General features: G+C 54.4%; 1 protein-coding gene across 1 annotated transcript; it reads right to left on the bottom strand.

The window, feature by feature from the left end:
• Window positions 1–58: 58 nt before the first annotated feature.
• Window positions 59–17,680, bottom strand: P4HTM (prolyl 4-hydroxylase, transmembrane). Its single transcript, XM_004615265.3, has 9 exons — window positions 17,295–17,680; window positions 17,017–17,098; window positions 5,404–5,594; window positions 4,517–4,613; window positions 2,876–3,038; window positions 2,002–2,187; window positions 1,249–1,339; window positions 937–1,060; window positions 59–498 (listed from the first exon to the last, which is right to left on the bottom strand). The coding sequence occupies exons 1-9, from the start codon at window positions 17,640–17,642 to the stop codon at window positions 278–280; spliced, it is 1,503 nt and encodes a 500-aa protein (XP_004615322.2). The 5' UTR covers window positions 17,643–17,680; the 3' UTR covers window positions 59–277.
• Window positions 17,681–18,768: the final 1,088 nt, after the last annotated feature.

Raw genomic sequence — 18,768 nt, 5'->3', positions numbered from 1 at the left:
GGCTTCCCCCCGGCCGGGCTCTCCCTCCCAGCCCTGCGGAGCCCCTGGGCCCGGCGGCTCAAAGCCCAGTAGATTTATTTGAGGGGGTAGCAGGGGTCTGTACACAATAAATAGGAATATAGCGCGCTGCCCTAATCGCGGCTGGAGGCGGGGGTGGGGCAAGACAGCAGCTTTGGCCAGCAGCTAGACGGAGCTGAAAGGGCGCCCCCTGGGGGGAGAGAGGGGGGCCGACGTGCCACGGAGGGCCCCCCTTGCCCCACGCCGCCCCGCTCTCCCCTCAGAGTTCCACTCGCGCATCGCGGTAGGACCGGTCCAGGGCCCACTCCGGTTGTGAGTCGGTGCCGGCCTCGCGAGCCAGGCGTGCCATCTCCTGCTGGTACAGAGCCTGCCGCGCACGGCTGGGGTCCACATTGATCCAGTTGTTGGCGATCCACTTAGTGCCACGAGTGACCAGGCAGCCCCCGTGCAAAGAGTAGTCATCCACGTCACCTACCCAACCTAGAAGAGAAGGATGGTGTGAGCAAGAGAGGAGATGGAGGGGTTTGAGACTGGCCTGGGTTTGGCTCTGTTTCCTGAGCCTTGACCCTAAGGTCACATGGGCACTCAGCATTTCTCTCTAGGGACTCCTCAACACTGGTCCTCTGAAACCGGTTTCCCTCCTGCCAACCTTGTCTACATAGCTCTCCCGCCTGGGTGGGTGAGGGGCAGGTGTCCCTGGCCCCAGTGAGCTAGAAGGCTGGGGGCTTAGGCTGTCATGGAGGTGTAAGATTTGCCAGTACCATGGAAACCACCCAAGACTGAAAGCCATTTTGGAAGACTCTAGAGGTAGAAAGCGATTTGTAAGGTGACTATAAAGCGCCAGCCAAGTTGTCCAATCAAGGGCTAGACAAAGGAACCTTGCCTAAGAGCACCCCCTGCCTGGCCACAAGCCCTTACCATGCCCATCCGGCAAATAGTTGTACCAGAAGACTGCTGTTCCCTGCCGGGGCTTGACGCGCAAGTTCCCCTTGTCACAGTGTCTCCGAGTGTCCCGGAGGTCGACATCATCCTGAATCAGACTCTGTGGGCAGCAGGGTTGAGGGGTTTTCAAGCTGCCCCCGCGGCCCAGCAAGAATGGAGGTAGGGTAGCCAAAGCAGGGGGAGGGACAGCGGGAAGATGTCAAATGTGCTCAGGGGACCATCCGATCCTCACGCGAGTCTGGAGGGGCCCTGCCACTGCACTGAAGTCGCAGCCCCGTTGTATCTTACCATTTCGTCGTAGGTCCTGTTGTCTGCTACAGGGAAGACAGTCTCGCCCCCACCGGTGACGTTGTTCAAATAAAACAGCACTGTCATGTAGCTGCAAGGCAGGGGGGCTGCTGAGCAGGGTCCCAGCTCTGGACGCTCCCTGGGGCTTACCTGTGGGCAGGAGAAGCTGCCCAGGTTCCCAAGGGCCTTGGGGGCCAGACTGAGATCGGTGACAACAGTGCCAAGATGTCCCTACCCCACCTTTTCCACAGCCTCTTTCTTCCCATCAAAGTGTATTTTTTGTGACCCAGATCACAGGCCAGATGGGAAAGGGAGTTTAGCGAAGGCAGCAAAATCATGCAAAAGAGCTTCATAGACTAGAAGTAGCTGAGCCAGAGCAGCCACATGGAAAAGAGAACTGCCTCTGTGCAGAGGCGGGGGGTGGGGGGGCGCAGGCTGAAGGCGGGGAAGCCTCCAGTGCTGGAGACAGGATCTGGACTCAGGGGAGGGGAGGAAGAACTATGGTCCAGCCTGGCCCCTGCTGTCAGAGCGCTTCTTTCTGTCTGTGGATCTGGCCACTGACACAAGATGCCACCCTCCCTCCCTGCCACTTGGTAAACCATCCCAGGGGGAGAAGGGGTAGGATCCCTAACCAGGTGGCCCGATGCTGTGTCCTGGGCATAGGGGCATGTCCAGAGGACAAGGCTATGCTGTGTCCCAGAGGTTTCTGGACTGGTGGGAGTTGTAGGAAGTCCCCAGGTGAGAGGTACTTGCCGGCAGGATGTCTCAAAGGGTACAGACTCGTTGGCTACCAGCTTGGTGTGGGAGCAGATGGTCTCTGGGTACACGGGCCCACTGTCCACGTGGGCATGGTAGTGTCCTCCCTCGCCGTAGCGCACAACCTGCAGTGGCTCACTGAGCTCCACGATTTCGGGTGACAGACGAGTCAGGCGTAGTACCCTGGGGGGTATCAGGTATTCAGTAAGGTGTCACTGTCTTGTCATAAGCTCTTTCCTACCCACCTCCCCTAGAACCCCCTAGGAGCCTTGGGGAGCAGGAAAAGGTTATTCATGGTGAGCCCTTTCCCACTGGGAGGGGGAGATGAGCTTTTCCCTAAATTGGGGACCCCCACCCCCTGAAGAGGGTTATCTTCAACTCTGGGCTGTTCAGGGGTGAGGGTCCTATGGACAGAGATAGAAAGTCATTTTCTCAATTAGCAGAAAGCAAATGTTCCATCTTTTTTTTTCATTTTATTTTATATGGGGGGCCATACCCAGTGATGCTCAAGGCTTATTCCTGGCTCTGATCTCAGGGATCACTCCTGGTATGTGTGGAGGACCGTATGGGGAGCCAGGGATAGAACCTCGTCAGCCTCGTGCAAGTACCCTACCTGCTGTGCTGTCTCTCCAGCTGCCCCTGGTCTTTTCTGTCAGTCTATTTTTAATCCCAAACATATACTGTTTCCCCATAATGAGGGCTAATTTGCCTTTGTTAACTGTTTTGAATGGGCCCCTCATCCTGGTCTAACAAACAGAACTTAGTCCTGGGGTAGCTAATCAACCCTGTCCTCTCAGCCGAGTCAAAAGCTTCTTCAAGGGTCCTGCCAGCCTTCTCTCTGGCACCAGGCAGGACAACGTCGGGTGCTCACCTCTGCCGGATGGCGCGCATGACATGGTGGGCACCTTCACCCTGGTACAGCCATGTGTGGTGGCTGTTCCGCACCAGCTCGCTGGACTCTGCCTTGCGGCTCCTCATGTACTTGTGGAAGTCCCGAAGGTCCATGTCAGAGAACTCCTGCAGGCTCAGCACTCCTGCACAGGGCAGCCACCGTCAGGGCCCACAAAACCCAGGGGGGGCACTGCAGTGGCAGGCCGCACCTTCCTCCCTACCCCAAAGGGAGCGGCTGCCCCTGACCTTAGGCACTGGGGGGCCATGTGCACCTGTCCCCCATCTGGACTCTCGGGTCAGATGAACCTGGCTTCTGTCACATCAGGCCCTACAGGAAGACCCAGAGAAGTTCGTTTCTTCAGTTAGAGCTTGACTTGACCCCCCACCAAAGTAAGAATCCCAACCCCTAATTGACTGGCCAAAAGTTCAAAAGATCAAAAGCCACGTGGTCAAGACAGGCCCTTGGTCCGCCAGCCTCATCTACAGGGGCTCACGGTAGCCAACCTCTGGGCCTATAAAAGATGACAAAAGGGCAGCTAGTGCCCTGTTTGGTGGAGGGTCTTCCACACTGCAGGGTGTGGGCCAGGGCTGGTCCCAGGACTTCCTCCATGGTCCTAGTTCCATCTGGAGTGATGCAGGTGTGGCCAATTGGGCCTGGTGGCCTGTCATTCTACCTCGGCAAAGAAAGGCGGCCATGTTTCCCAATAAAGCAGGGGTTCCAACTTGTTGGAATCTAATAGTAACTGATGTCATTGTTATCCTGACTGATTGGAGGGAGAGATACCTTCCATCCTTTGGCCGAGATTTCCCTAAGGTGTGGGACATGCATGGGCTGTGAGTCCAACATTAGCTCTGTACATATGGACAGGAACAGCCTGATATCCTCCAGCCACAGGTAGGTCATAGCCAAATTCCTTATTCTGGGTTCCCCGACTACAAGATCACTATTTAGTTGGGTTGGGCGAGGGAGGGGGACACAACACACACAGACCTGGAGTAATCAGGGATTACTTCAAGCTTTGTGCTCAGGGATCACTCCTGGAAGTGCTCAGGAGACCAAATGCAGTGCCGAGACTGAAACACATGCAAGGCAAGTGCCTTAAATCCCCAAACTCTCCAAACGAGAGTTGACTGTTGTTCCTTCCTGACTAAGTCTAGAACTTGGGTATGAAAGTAATGATTATATTTCAGAAACTTCCTGTGGTTACAAAGGGGATGCAATTGCATGACAACCCCACTGTCCACACTTGCCCCCAGTAGTCAGCATGACTCCAGGTAACCAAAAGGCCTGGGAAACATCACGAGGGTGGACAGAGTGCCTGGCTGCAGATACGGACCTGGAGCAAGGTGAATAACCAAGCTCAAGCTGGTCGTGACTTCCATCTACTAGTGCTGTTCCAGTCTACCCTCTGCCAGTGCCAAACAGCAGCCCAACTTGGTGCGCAAACAGGAGAGAGCTCATCTGCCTGACAAGGACAAAGAGGTCTCCAAGAGCTTCCCTTTAGACAGTCACTGAGAGGAATGGGAAGGGCCTGGCTCTGGCCTGCTTCCCAGGTATGAGGGCCAGGCTGGTCCTGAGAGCTGGTGACGCACACAGTATTGTGGCGAGGTGTAAGCTCACCGTCCCCATCAGGGTCAGCCTTGATTGCAGAGTACATCTCCTGAATGTTCTCTGGAGTCATCCACCGTCCATTTCCCAAACGATTCTGGGCCAGGACCTAAAGCACAAGAAGGTCCTTCAGTGGATGGGAGAACCACCAGAGCCCGAGCACCTGCCCAGTTCTTGCTGAAGAGCTATAGACTCAGGTGGAAAGGCCCATGTGAGGACAAAGAACTGAGCTAAGGGGAGGGCAAGCAAAAAGGCCCAGAAGCTTCTCGGAAACAGAACAGGCATGCAGAGATCTGACGGTCATAATATGGTCGGCCCGGCCGGACCGTGACCTTGGGGAACAATGAAAGTGTCAGCCCTGGTGGCAGAGCGAAGCATTCAGATCCCAGGTGAAGGGGTGGAGCCAGGCCTGGCTGTGAAGGGGGAATAGGCACCAGGGGGCAGCCTGGCCTGGGTACTGAGCTCAGGCTCAGGAGAGCATTTTGTGTATTCAGGGGACAAGACACCCTAACAAAATCTTGCTTAGAGGCCCAGATGTGAGTGGCAGGCAGAAAGGGGGCGACTCCTCAGATCTGCCTCATCCCCCTTGACTTCTAGGGTTGCTCCCCACACAGCAGCAAGGAAACCAGCCCACAAAGTCCCACACCAGGAACTGTAGTGCTAAGTGCCGTCCTTTCCAGGAGGTTCTCCTGCCATTTTCCTGATCCTGGGGCAAGCAGGGCTCTCCCAGGAAGGGAGACCGCCCTGGGCTTAGAGTTCCCAGGTGATGTGAGGTGCCATCACACTTAGGGTCAGGGCTATGCTGGACAAGTGCAAGTGACCTCGCCATCAGAAAGGTCACTGTGTGCATTCCCTGTCCCCCCAAACCCTGTGTGTACTTCAGGCCCCAAGACCCTAACCTCACGGAGCTGTAGGAGACCATCATGGTTCTGGTCCAGCAGCTGGAAGAGGTCCAGCTGGCTGACCTGCATGGTGCCCATGGCCTCCTCATACTCTTCAGTGGGCAGGATCTGGCTGCGCTGTAAACCCTTCATCTGTGCCAGGTGGATGATCAGTCGACACTCCTCATCACTCAGGAAGCCAGGGATTTCTGTCAGAAGAGGGGGGGAAGGTCAAGGATTGGGCCAGGGCACAAATACACCCAGTACCTCCCTCTCTTCAGGGCTCTTGGGGTGCTCCCGGGGCCCTGCTGGTCACTGGGTCAGGAGGGCCTCACGCTCCCCTTAACAGAGTCCTGGGACTCTGACACTGTGGTGACTTTTTCTGTAAACACACCCCAGTTTCTGGAGCATGGTCCCTGGCCTGGCGCTGAGACTCCTGGAGAGTGCGGGAATGAAGCCGTTGCTTGCCCAGACCCAGAGTGGTCCACAGCAGGTGGGTCTGAAGGGTGCAGGGCAGACAGTCATTTATGGGCTTATATTTAAAACATGGAGGGTGATGGCAGTTCACTCTTACTATTCAGCAACATACAAACCGAAGAACACACAGTCACTCAGCACTCTAGGCCAGCGTGCTAGCTCTCCACCTCCCACGCAGGGCTGCTGGCCATCTTCCCAGGGCCAGGGCCGAGCTGCCCTGTGCTGGAAGGTCAGTGGGGGGTCCACTGGCCTCAAAGCTTAAGCTTCAAGGCCAACTCCTTAAGCTTCTGGCCTCTATGATGTCCCAGCTGGCCTATGCTCCCCCAATTAATTCAGGAGCAAATATTCATGGTACACCAATGGGAGGCAGACTCCGAGCCAGGCCCTCAGGCCCTAGGTAAAGTTCAGCGGCCCAAGCTGGGGCAGCTCCCGGGGCTGCAGACCCCACATCATGTCCACAAGCAGCTTAGTGGGGCAAGACGAGCCTTTCTCTGCTGCCGCCCCTAGAGCTCCTGTTCCACAGACCTGTAGCTTCATGCCTTGATTCCGGGGACAGAGAACAAGAATCTCACATAGAAATTAAGGAGAGGAAGGCCCAGCTGTCACCATGCTCTCTCAAAACAAAACCGCTGCTCCGTGTACACTCCCAGTCACTGCCACAGGAAGGCCCTTGGTCATTCAGAGGCATACTCACAGCAGTTATGTTGGTTACTGTTGTCTTAGGGTCACACCCAGCTGGGGGGCTGAAGGGCAGTTATTTCTGGCCTGGTACTTAGGGATGGAGCCTGGGCTTCCTACATGCAATGCAACATTTTGGCCTGTTACCTCTCTGGTCCTAGAGTGGCTCTGTTTTGTTGGGCCACACCTAGCTGCGCTCAAGGATCATTCCTAGAGACCATATAGGGTACCAGTGATTAAACCTGGGTCGGTTGTGTGCAAGGCAAACACTCTATTCGCTATACTATCACTCCGGTACCTAGAGCAGCTGTTTAAATCATGCTACACACAGGAAGCAGTCTCTGTGAGATGCTAACCTAAACACATCAACTCCTTAAGCTATATAGTCACCTAGAGAGCCAGGCCACCCTGCCTGCCTCCCAGTCACACAAACCCAGTGGGGGGTGAGGGTGGGGTGTGCTACTGGACCAAACTGCAGAACAATGGTCACCTCTGATCATTTTCTTTTTGTTATTTGGGTTTGGGGGCCATACCTGTGTGTGGTCTGAGTGTGACCACACACTCTGAGCTTACTCCTGGCTCTGTGCTCAGGAATCACTCCTGTGCTTGGAGGACCATATACAGTGCCTAGGATCGAATCCAGATTGGCTACATGCAAGGCAAGTGCCTTACCTCTATATTGTCTCTCAAGCTTCACCTCCAGAGTTTAAAAAGTAAATGAGAAAAAAAAAAAAAAAGAAGAAGGAGAAGAAGAAAACACTACCCCAGGTTTCTTCAGTTTATTAGGTGCTGGTAATCCACAGGCCCAGAGAACATGGAGGAGGGAGGTGCTCCACTGCCCCCACCCCCCCCATATGCAAATAAAATGCAAACAGCCCAGGCCAGCACCATGGGGTCTACCAGGTGGGTCCAAGTTCCTAAAAGCAGGACAAGAATTGACCCTATAAAGTCCCCAACCTCAGCCCATTAAGACCAAGGCAGACAGGTAGGTGATGGCTCCAGGGCTATGGCCACTGTTGGCAGCGGTGGTGCTGTGGGTCGGTGGTGAGGCAGGGGCTCTCGGGGTCCAGCATGGTGGGTCCATCCCCCATACCGTGGCACTGTATCAGGACATTGGCTACACAGAGATGTGGCTGTCCAACTTACTGCCAGGGCCATTCAACAGTCAGTCAGTGCCACCTGCTTGCGCAGAACTGCCACCCTGATGCCCTCTTCGTCTGCTCTTTCTTTGCCCTCATGTGCCTTCATAGTCAGAGTAAGGCCTCTATGCGTTCCCTCTTCCCTCAGGGCTGGGGAGGGAGATGGAGAGTTATGCAAAGTGTTCCTGGCAGAGGGGAGCAGACCCCATGTCCAGAGGAAACATAGTAGGGGCCCACCAGTGGCTCACAAATCACCGAGGACACCTGTGAAGGCAGGGTGAGTGGGCCCCTCCCCCAGGACGGGCAGGGCTCTGTCTGTCCAGCAGATCCTGGCCAGGGCCTGAGCTACACTCAGCAGCAAGAGAGGGCAAGACCAAATCCTTTCCGGAGTGAGCCTGTGCCAGGCCCCCAGTGTCGCCTCAGGGTGACTGTGCCAGAAACAGCAAGAACAGACTTTCAGAATCCTAGGACCCACCCTTGTACTTTTTGCCAACCCAATTCTGGCCACTAAACTGCAGAGCTCTGCAGGCCCTTCAGGCTAAGAGGGAGGCCCCCTCCCTCCCTCCAGGCTCAGAAGTTAAAGCCCACCCAGAAGGGCCCCCCAACCCCCACTCTTTTTCCAGGCATCACTGTCCACTGAAGCTGGAGGAGGGGTGCACAGGGAAGCTAGAAAAAAAGCCTGGGCACAGGCAGTGGGTGGGGGGTGGGGGCCAGAGACAGAGCAGGGCTTAGAGGGCTGCAGGCTGAGATTCCAGGAAGCCAGGCAGCAGCCGTTGCTAGGTGACCAGGGGACGTTGCCCAGCAACCAGATTACTGGTTTTGCCTCAGCACTTGAAGCACCCTATGCCCCCAACTGATCTGGGTGCCCAGCCTGGACTACAGGAGTCCTGGTCCTGCACTCTCTGCTGTCCTGCCCTTTCCCTTGAAGGGTCATCTAACCCAGGCCACAGCCTATGAGACTGGGTAGGCCAGCTGTACGCCCACTGTGGCCTGCAGCAGCCACCTCTGGCCCTCCAGATGCTTTCTTGCCTCTGGCCATCCTGCTCTCCAGATGTTTTCCTGCCTCTCAGCCATCTCCAACGGATCCAGCCCTGGCTGCCCATGGGAGTCTCTGCTCCACTTCTCTGCTCTGCGGCCCTAGCTCTGGGCATCAGCACTCCCACCCCAACCCCTTGTTCCTGAGGGGACCAAGTAAAAGGATCTCTCCAGTGGGAAAGTGAAAAGTGCCCACAGTCAGCATCTATCTCAAGAAGAGCAAAGAATGAGGGGTTGTGGGGCCAGAGCCAGAGCACAGCAGGTAGGGTGCTTGCCTTGCACGCAGTCAACCCAGGTTCAATCCCCGGCACCTCACATGGTTCCCTCAAGTATCACCAGGAGTGATACCTGAGTGCAGAGCCAGGAGTAAGTCCTGAGCATTGAGGTATGACCCCAAAGCAAAACAAAAGAAGGAGGGTCGAGAAATAGTACAGTCAGGCTCACCAGGAATGATCCCTGCGTGTAGAGCCATGAGCAAACCCCAGCCCTCACTGGGTGTGGCTCAAAATCAAAAAAAGAGAAGAAAAAGAAGACAGAAGCGGGCTGATCCCTTTATTGATGGCTTCCCTTCCCTACCTGAGAGGTGGGGGGGGGGCTCACTGAGTCCCCTTCCCCCTAACCCCCAGCCCCAGACCCCAGCATATTACTATGTGCCAGTTGCAGGGGCTGTGAGATAGGACGGCCATTCACCCAAGGAAGTCCTGGTCACGCTTCATGCCAATTACCTCAGTGAGCCCTTCATGCCTGCACACACCTTACAAACGCCTCCATTCTTACTCCAGGCTTGGTGCCAGGACAAAAGGAACAGGGGATACCCAAATGTTCCCCCTCTCCCTGGTTGGAGCAAAAGAGAAAGACATTCCCAGGCTTGGGGATATGGTTCAATGGTAAAGTGCATGCCCTGTAAGCATGAAACCTAGATTCTTTCACTGGCACAGGGGGGGAAAAGGGTAATAAATGAGGGGCCAGAGGGATGGTCCGGCAGGTGAGATGCTTGCCTTTCACGCAGCCGACCTGGGTTCCATCCCCAGAACCATACTGTCCCCTAAGCACTGCCAGGAGTGCAGAGCTGGGAGTAATTCCTGATACCGCCGGGTATGGCCCAAAAAAGAAAGAAAAAGTAATATGTGAATAAATTTCTTGAATAAGTGTGGAACATTCAAAAATCAGTACAGAACTCTTTGCTAAGGAGGGTGGCCCCCAGGAGAGCCCTTTTCTAGGACCCAGACTCCCAAGAGCAGAGCCCCAGACAGGCTGGCCTCAAGGCTGAGCCCTGGCAGGGACAGGTTGGACAAGACCCCCCTCCTAACCACCCCCCTTTCCCATTCAGCAGTGAAGGGGAGGCTCTCTGGTCTGCCTCGGCCCCTCATGCTGTGCCTTGGACTCCCTGTTAGAGCTGCCACAAGCAAGCAGGCCCCTGCCCAATACAGAGCCAGCACCCCCCTTCGCTAATGGCAGCAGGATGTCACGTGCCATGTGCATGTGGCCTGCAGTGCGGGAAGGCACGCGGGGGCCCTGCGTCCTGAGTGCCGCAGGCCAGGAAGAACTCTGTATGCAGCTGGGGCTCCCAAACCTGCAGCTTTGGGACATAATGCAAGGTAAGTGGACATACATGGGCAATGCCGTGGCCAGTGTCGGAACAGGGGCAGGCACACCGGCAGGGGGAGCCTGGGCGGGGCTTTGTAGCCACAGCCTCTGCCGTTGCCACAGAAACCAGGTGCCCGCCCCTCTGGCTGTGTAAAAGGTAGAAGACCCTCTCTCTGCTGCCCGCCACGGAATCCACAGACTAGAGTTTTCCCAGGAACAGCCCGAGCAGATGAAAGCCCACCTCCCCGGGCTCAGTGGGGGTACCTTTCGGAGCAAGCAGAGCACTGCCCCAAAGGCAGGCTTGGCCCCCTGGCAGCCGTGTCTGTCCTTGCCAGCCTAGCTCAGGCTCTACCACTGCTCACGAGCCTCGGAAGCTTGAGCCGACTGTCAGGCTAGAATTTCCTGGGCAGGAATCTGCTCATACTGCCACTGACCTGCCTGATCTTGACCGCGTCCACTGTTGCACTGGGGGGCGAAGGGGGCCATGAAGACAGCCACATTAACTACTTATAAAAATCTCAACTCGGCACACTGAAATTCCCTTTCTTCTATTTATTTTGGGCCACATCTAGTGGTTCCCAGGGCTTACTCCTGGCTCTGTGCTCAGGGACCATATGGAGTTCTAGGAATTGAACTGAGGTCAACTGCCTGCAGAACAAGCACCAATTTGAATTCCAGGGCTGCACAGCGGGCAGGAGATCGTATGCTGGGCCAGGGATGAAACCCAAGTTGGCTGTGTGCAAGGTAAGTACCCTAATCATATTTTTTTTTTTTTTTTTTGCTTTTTGGGTCACACCTGGCGATGCACAGGGGTTACTCCTGGCTCTGCACTCAGGAATTACCCCTGGCAGTGCTCAGGGGACCATATGGGATGCTGGGATTCGAACCCGGGTTGGCCGCGTGCAAGGCAAACGCCCTACCCGCTGTGCTATCACTCCAGCCCCACCCTAATCATATTCCTTCTGGCCTCCACACTAAATTCTCCTTTTTTCTGTGCCTCCAATATCTTTTTTTTTTCCCCCAAGAACATACTGATTTTAAGCAGCTGCCTAATTGTTTTCTTTTCTGTGTTTTTTTTTTGGTTGTTGTTGTTTGTCTGTTTGTTTTCTTTTGGGCCACATCTAGCAAGGTTCAGGGGTTAATCCTGGCTCTGTACTCAGGGTCTGGCAGACTCGGGGACCATATGGGATGCCAGAGATCAAACCCTGGTCAGCTTCATGCAAGGCAAGTGCCCTATCTGCTGTACTATCTCTCTGGGTCATCCTAATTGTTTAAGCTAAAACAAAACAAAACAAAAAAACTTGGAAATTCTTTGATAAAGCAGTTTTGACTTTAAGATAAATGATTTTGTGTGCTGGTGTCAATTATGTATTTATCTTTTATTTATTTCTTTATTTTCTGCTTTTTTGATAACACCCAGCAATGCTCAGGAGTTACTTCTGACTCGGCACTCAGAAATTACTCCTGGCAGTGCTTGGGGGACCATATGGGATGCTGGGGATCAAACCTGGGTTGGTCATGTGCAAGGCAAACACCCTACTCGCTGTTCTGTCATTTCAGCCCAATGCATTAAATAGTTAAAAACATGAACTCTGAGAGGCTGGATAGTACAGGGTTAAGATTCTGACAACACCAAGCATACTGATGCCACCAAGAGCCTGGGAATCTCCCGAGATTGTGAGGTCAAGCAGGTATCCAAGGCCAGGCAGTCTGAGGGAGCCTTGGCACCCACTGTGGGAAAAGCCTGCTCAGAGGGAAGAATACAAAAGCCACAGCACAAAGGCCCTGAGGCAGCAGTGAGCCTGGTGTCTGTGAGAGACAATGGCGGAAGCCTTCGGGTACCCAACCAGACTTGGAAGTGAACTTGGGATGTGTGCAGAGAGAGTACGAAAAGTTAAGCCTTGCATGCAGCTGGTTTGATCATCCAGCATCACCAGGTATGGCCAAGGGAAAAAAAAAACCTGCAAAGTAAACTAAAAATCTTGGATAGTTTCCTCCATCCACAGCAAAAGGGGAACCTGGGTTTGAGGGCCACATCCAGCAGTACTGGGGGTTGCTTCTGTCTATACTTGGGGAACAAGGGGTGCCAGGAATCAAATCCAGGCCTACCACATGCAAAGCAGGCATTTCCGGCTCCTGGGCCTACTCTTGGACACTTTTAAGGCCTAGAGGATGAGGCCTTATCTACTGTGGAATAGAGAAATAACAAAGGGCTCAGGGTGCCTTATGTTTGAGGCCTTGACCCTGAAGGGGAAAGGAGGCAGCCATGAGCCTATGAACCAAGGCTGCATCCCCCCAGAGATGACCAGGACTCAGCACTATAGCACCTGCCTCCTCAGCAGTCTTCCTGGGAAATGCCTCCATCTTTCAGGTATCTGCCAGGAACTATGGCAGAGAGGGCAGAGGGGGTGAGGTAAGTGTGCCAGACTGGAGACAGGGAAGGTTAGCAGCACTATTCGAGGAGAAACTCCCACCTGACAAATCCCAGCATTTAAGAACTGGCCCTCCTTGGGCATTGTCTCCCCTGGATTTCCTTCTCCCCCAACTAGACTTCTTGTAGTCACTGATTTGTTTCATCCCCATTCACCTGCCTCATTTCACAGGGAACAAGCCCCAGGACTTGGTTGGCTTTTTGGTTTGATTTTGTTTGGGGCCACATCCAGCTGTGCTCAGGGCTTGATCCTGGCTCAGTGTTCAGGGATGTCTCTCACTCCATCCCAGGTCTTCCTGGATAAAACTTGGGACATCTGGGGCTGGAGCCATGGGGAAGGGTCTTTGGCTTGTATGCAGCCAACCCAGGTCCGACCTCCAGCATCCCATATGATTCCCAGAGCCTACCAGGAGCACAGAGCCAGGAACAAGCCCTGAGCACCACCAGATGTCCTCCCACCCCCAAAACAACAAAAAAAACAACAAAGATCCAAAAATCTGGGACTTCTGCTAGCAACGGACTCAAAGGGAATGTGAGTGTTAGAGGAAATGCGGATCACAAGCAGGAAGCTCTTGCTGTAGCTGCCCAACCCTCCTAGCCAGGCCCCCTGTCATTGTGATCCATGGCACAACACAGTGGAGTAAAGCAGCTAGGTGTCCCCATTTCCCTGACAGCCACCTGGGTTAATCCCACATCCTCCTACAGATGTTTTCTCAAATATCTTTCTCAATCTTGGGGCTGGAGTGATGGTAGAGTAGGTAGGGCATTTGCCTTGCACACAGCTGACCCGGGTTCGATTCCCAGCATCCCATATGGTCCCCTGAACACCGCCAGGAGTAATTTCTGATTGCAAAGCCAGGAGTAACTCCTGTGCATCACCAGGTGTGACCCAAAAAAGTGAAAAAAAAAAAAAAAGAAAAGGCCCACATGGGGGCCAGAACCATAGTACAGTGGGGAAGCCACTTGCCTTACACAGGGCCAACCCGGGTTCTATTTCCAGAAACCCTGAGGTCCTCTGAGCCTCACCAGGAATGAGCTCTGAGCACAGAGTCAGTAGTAAGCCCTGAACACTGCAGGGAGTGGCCTGAAAACCAAATAAATTTATTTTTATAAAGGAGACTACCCTGGTTATATTCAGGGTTTTTTCCAGGCTCTGCACTCAGGAATCTCCGGCGGTGGTTAGGGGACCATATGGGATGTCAGGGATCAAACCTGAGTTGGCGGCATGCAATGCAAGTGTGCTACCCACCATACTATCTCTCTCCCCCTTACATTTCAACCTGAGTCAAAATTCTTAGGGGCTAGAGCTATAGCACAGTGGACAGAGCATTTGCCTTGCACACGGCCAACCCAGGTTCAATTCCCAGCATCCGATATGGTCCCCTGAGCACCGCCAGGGGTAATTCCTGAGTGCAGAGCCAGGAATAACCCTGAGACTTGCTGGGTGTGATGCAAAAGCAAGAAAAAAGAATCACCTGTGATCATGTCACTATCTAACATATCATGTATATGTGTGTATATACATCTACCTATCTATCTATCTATCTATCAAAGTTTTGTTTTTGTTTTTTTTTTTGGTCACACTCGTTACTCCTGACTCTGCACTCAGGAATTACTCCTGGCAGTGCTGGGGGACCATATGGGATGCTGAGGATTGAACCCAGAACAGCCACATTCAAGGCAAATGCCCTCCCCGCTGTACTATCACTCTAGCCCATCATATATATTTATTGGTGTTATTTATTGTCTATTCATTTTCTTTTGGGGGGAGGGCATACTTGGCAATGCTCAGGGGTTACTCCTGGCTCTGCACTTAGAAATCACTCCTGGCAGGCTCTAGGTACCATATGGGATGCTGTGGATCAAACCTACGTAGGCTGCATGTAAGGCAAATGCTCTACTTGTGGTACTACGGCTAAGGCCCTTGTGTTTACATTTGAGTGTCAACTTCAGGTCACAAAGATGGTTCAAGGGACTGGAGTGCATGCTTTGAATGCAGGAACCCTGGGTCCAATCCTCAGTACCATGAAGTCTCCTGACTGATCCACGCACTAAACTAGGAGGCAGGAGTAGCCCCCAAGTATCAGTAAGTATGGCTCCCTCTCTCTCAAATACTCTGGGGCCAGAGAGATAGTACAGGGGTAGGGTGCTTGCCTTGCATACAGGAGCTTGGGTTCAATCCCCAGAACCACATATGGTCCCTCAAGTCCTGCCAGGAGTAATCCCTGAGTGTAGAGGCAAGAATGAGCCCTGAACACAGCCAGGTATAGTTAAAAAAACAAAACAAAAAGCTTACTGTTGCTTAACTTTTTGGTGGATTCCCACCCCCCCATATATTTTGTTCAATCTGTTTTATTAGCCATCTAAAATAAGACTTAGCAGAGACTTCAACAATATATAACAGCAATAGTAGTAATAGGAATATTATAATAACCTTTTAAACCCAACCACAACAGGACCAACAATATAAACTATTTCCCTTGAACAATACGCACATGAAACATCCTCACAAGAGCAGACTCATTCTGAACCAGGGTTCCTTGCTCCGGGGGAAATGGTATGTCCTCAGCTGCTCTGTTTTGGTCTCCAGGTCCCTTCTTAAAGCTTCCTACATGGAGCCAGAGAGGCAGCACAGATATTAAGGCACTTGTCTTATGTGCAGATAACAAGGGTTTGATTCCGTACTGGCCCAGAACCCCTGAACCCCAGCAGGAGTGATTCCTGAGTGCAGGATCAGCAGTATGTGCTGAGCAAGGCCAGCTGTGGCAACCCTCCTCCAAAATTAGAAAAAAAAGGGGGCTGGAGTGATAGCATAGCGGGTAGGGCGTTTGCCTTGCACGCGGCCGACCCGGGTTCAAATCCCAGCATCCCATATGGTCCCCTGAGCACCGCCGGGGGTGATTCCTGAGTGCAGAGCCAGGAGTAACCCCTGTGCATCACCAGGTGTGACCCAAAAACCAAAAAAAAATAAAAATAAAAATAAAAAATAAATAAACAAAACACAAAAAGGTTTCCCATGCACTCCATCATCCAGCTGTCAGGAAAGGCTTGAGGTCTGAAGAAAAAGGTCTGACTGGTACCCAGGTTGGGGTTGGCAAACTTATTCCCAACAAGGCTATGGGTGCAAAGGCACCCACCTTGTCTACATTGGTGGTCTTTTTTTTTTTTTTTTTGCTTTTTGGGTCACACCTGGCAATGCACAGAGGTTACTCCTGGCTTTGCACTCAGGAATTACTCCTGGCGGTGCTCAGGGGACCATATGGGATGCTGGGAATCGAACCCAGGTCGGCCGCATGCAAGGCAAACGCCCTATCCACTGTGCTATCGCTCCAGCCCAACATTGGTGGTCTTTTAAAGGCCTTCAGTCTTGACAGTCACATGCTGGCTTCAGGGCACAGGCTGATGGAAGCTCCACCACTTGAACAAGCTGCAGGAGCTGTCCGGGCAGCTACGGCTCTATGGGCCTTACTTTCTCACCCACTAACTACAGGATGGGATCTATATGGACAGCAGAGAGAGGTGTTAGGTCACAGTCTGGGGACTGCAGCATGTGGGAGGCTCAGGCTGGATCCCAGCATCACAGGCCCCTCCAGCTAGTGCAGCCTCTAGCACTGAGTCACCAGAAGCCCCTGAACACTGCCAAGGATGGCCCAAAACAACAACAACAACAAGAAAACAAATGAAAACAACACGAAACCAATGTTCAGAAAACGTGAACTATGATGCTGGCTCCAAATGAGGTCACCCTGGAACACTCTGCCTGCTACATCTGAACTGAATGTCTGGCACTGAGAATATCAGAGCTGGGCTTTAGACTGGTACGCCAGAGGACAGCTTTGGGGGCACCCATTTATCTGCCACATTTCAACTTTTGGCTTCTTCTCAGAGCATGGGACCTTCCTTGGGATAAGGATTCCACCCCACCCCCGAATGGGGAGGTCCTGAAATCTGCCAGGACCCCGTTATCAGTCTCTCCCATCATCTCTCTGTGCTAGAATGTGACAACTGACGGTGGCAGGTGACATTTTCAACGATACGTTCAGACATAACTTCTGGGTCACAGTGCCGGGCCCATAGGGAAGAATCAGCTGCAAAGAGAGGGGGCCACAGAATGCAGTGTGGAAAGGTCACCCATTGTCCTACACCGGGCGTGGGGCGCAGGGACTTCACTCTGGGCGAATCTCCGGGTGGGGAAGGAACCGGCTACTTTGGAGCAGCCATTGCAAAACATCAGTCACGTGGTCAGAAGGAGGCTGGAGGCGGCCTGGCCCAGGGCGGACTTACCGAAGAGCAGTGGCTTGAGGCTGAGGGTTCGGATGAAGTGGTCCCTGCCGGCGACCAGCTGCACCTTACGCTCGTGCCCCACCTATGGGAAAGGGGCACAGCGGGCAGCTCGGATGGACGCCAGGCCGCGCCGCCCGAAGCGGAAAGGGCATCGGGATGCGGAGAGTGGTGGCTGCCAAGCTAGGGAGTGAGTGCGGGTCCCGAGCAGCCGGGAAGCCCCTGGGCTACTCCACCGGGCAGAGCCCGGGGCGAGGCGAGGGGTCGTGGAGGAGCCTCACCTTGATTCCCTCGAGTCGGGTGAGGGGACTCGGGGTGGGAGCGGGCCCGGGGCTCGGGGCGCGGCGCTGGGGCCCCGGCTCGCTGCTCTCATCGCCGTTGCTGTAGTGCACGAAGAGCAGCAGCGCCAGCACGTTGCCCAGGTACAGGTGCACGAACACCATCAGCACCAGGAAGTAGGCGCGCGAGCAGATGCCGCGCGGCTTGCACAGCGGCCGCACCGGGGCTTCCTCGCAGTCGCCCAGCCCGGCCGCTGCCCGGGCCTCCTCGGCCTCCGGCGGCGCCCACTGCGGTCTCGTGGCGTCCTCGGACGCCGCGACCCCGGGCAGCCGGCCTGCAGCCGCCGCCATGGCGCCCCGGTCGCGCGCGCGCCCAGGGGAGGGGCCGCGGGGTGGCCCGCGCCGCGCCGCGCCGTCGCCCCGACAACGCCGCCGAGCCTGCGCGCGCCCGCCCGGACAGCCCGCGTGGGGCCGCGGTGCCCACGCGCGCCCGTGCCGCGCTGGACCTCGTCTTCCTGAGCTGAGTGAGCGTCCGGACCGAAGCCGAGCCGCCGGTGGAGGACAGGAGCGGCCCCAGGGAAGGGAACCCCGCTGGTAGTTTATCCCGGGCGAGGACGCCGTACCGGCCTGCAGGGAAAGTGTGCTCTGCGTTTTCTTACTCCCGGGAGTGGGATGGAAGCAATTAGGCGGGGCCAAAAGGTGACTCAGTATTGCAGTGGTTCGGGGGCGCCACAGAGGCCCATGGTAATGCTTGTGATGTGTAGGTCCCACACCTTGCGGCTCCCAGTCGCCAGTGGAGGAGGCGCGGAACGCCTTGGCAGTAGCATCTTGCAGGGAGGCCCAGGGAGTCTTTTTTTTTTTTTTTTTAATTTGGGGCCACATCTTGCATTGCTCAGGGCTTACTTCTGGTTCTGCACTCAAGGATCACTTCTGGCAGTGCTGGGGTGGGGTGAGGGAACCATATGGGGTCTCAGGGATGGAAGCCAGGTGGGATACGTGCTAGGCAAACACCCTACCCATTGTACTATCGTTCTGGCCCCAAAGACAGTGTGATTTTTTTTTTTTTTTTTTTTTGCTTTTTGGGTCACACCCAGCGATGCTCAGGGATTACTCCTGGCTCTGCACTCAGGAATTGCTCCTGGCAGTGCTTGGGGGACCATATGGGATGCCGGGGATTGAACCCGGGTTGGCCGCGTGCAAGGCAAACGCCCTACCCGCTGTGCTATCGCTCCGGCCCGAGACAGTGTGATTTTAAGGAGCAGCTACCCACCCAATGAGATGTGCATATAGGGCAGGCCAGTTTGAAGCTGTCGGCCAGAAGCCTGGCGCTGGGAAAGGCAGACCCTAAAAAGTACAGAGAAAATGCGGCAGGTAGCCCGAGGCCCCAAACACTCAAAGCTGGCACAGTTGAAGGGGGAAAGAAGGACTTTCTATAATTAAACATTAAGACCTCGGAGGTAAACTAAACTCAAATTAT

The sequence above is a fragment of the Sorex araneus genome, chromosome 4, assembly GCF_027595985.1.
Source record: "Sorex araneus isolate mSorAra2 chromosome 4, mSorAra2.pri, whole genome shotgun sequence".
Lineage (NCBI taxonomy): Eukaryota > Metazoa > Chordata > Mammalia > Eulipotyphla > Soricidae > Sorex > Sorex araneus.
Note: the sequence above shows the minus strand (reverse complement) of the source record. Positions and strands in the feature narration are given on the sequence as shown.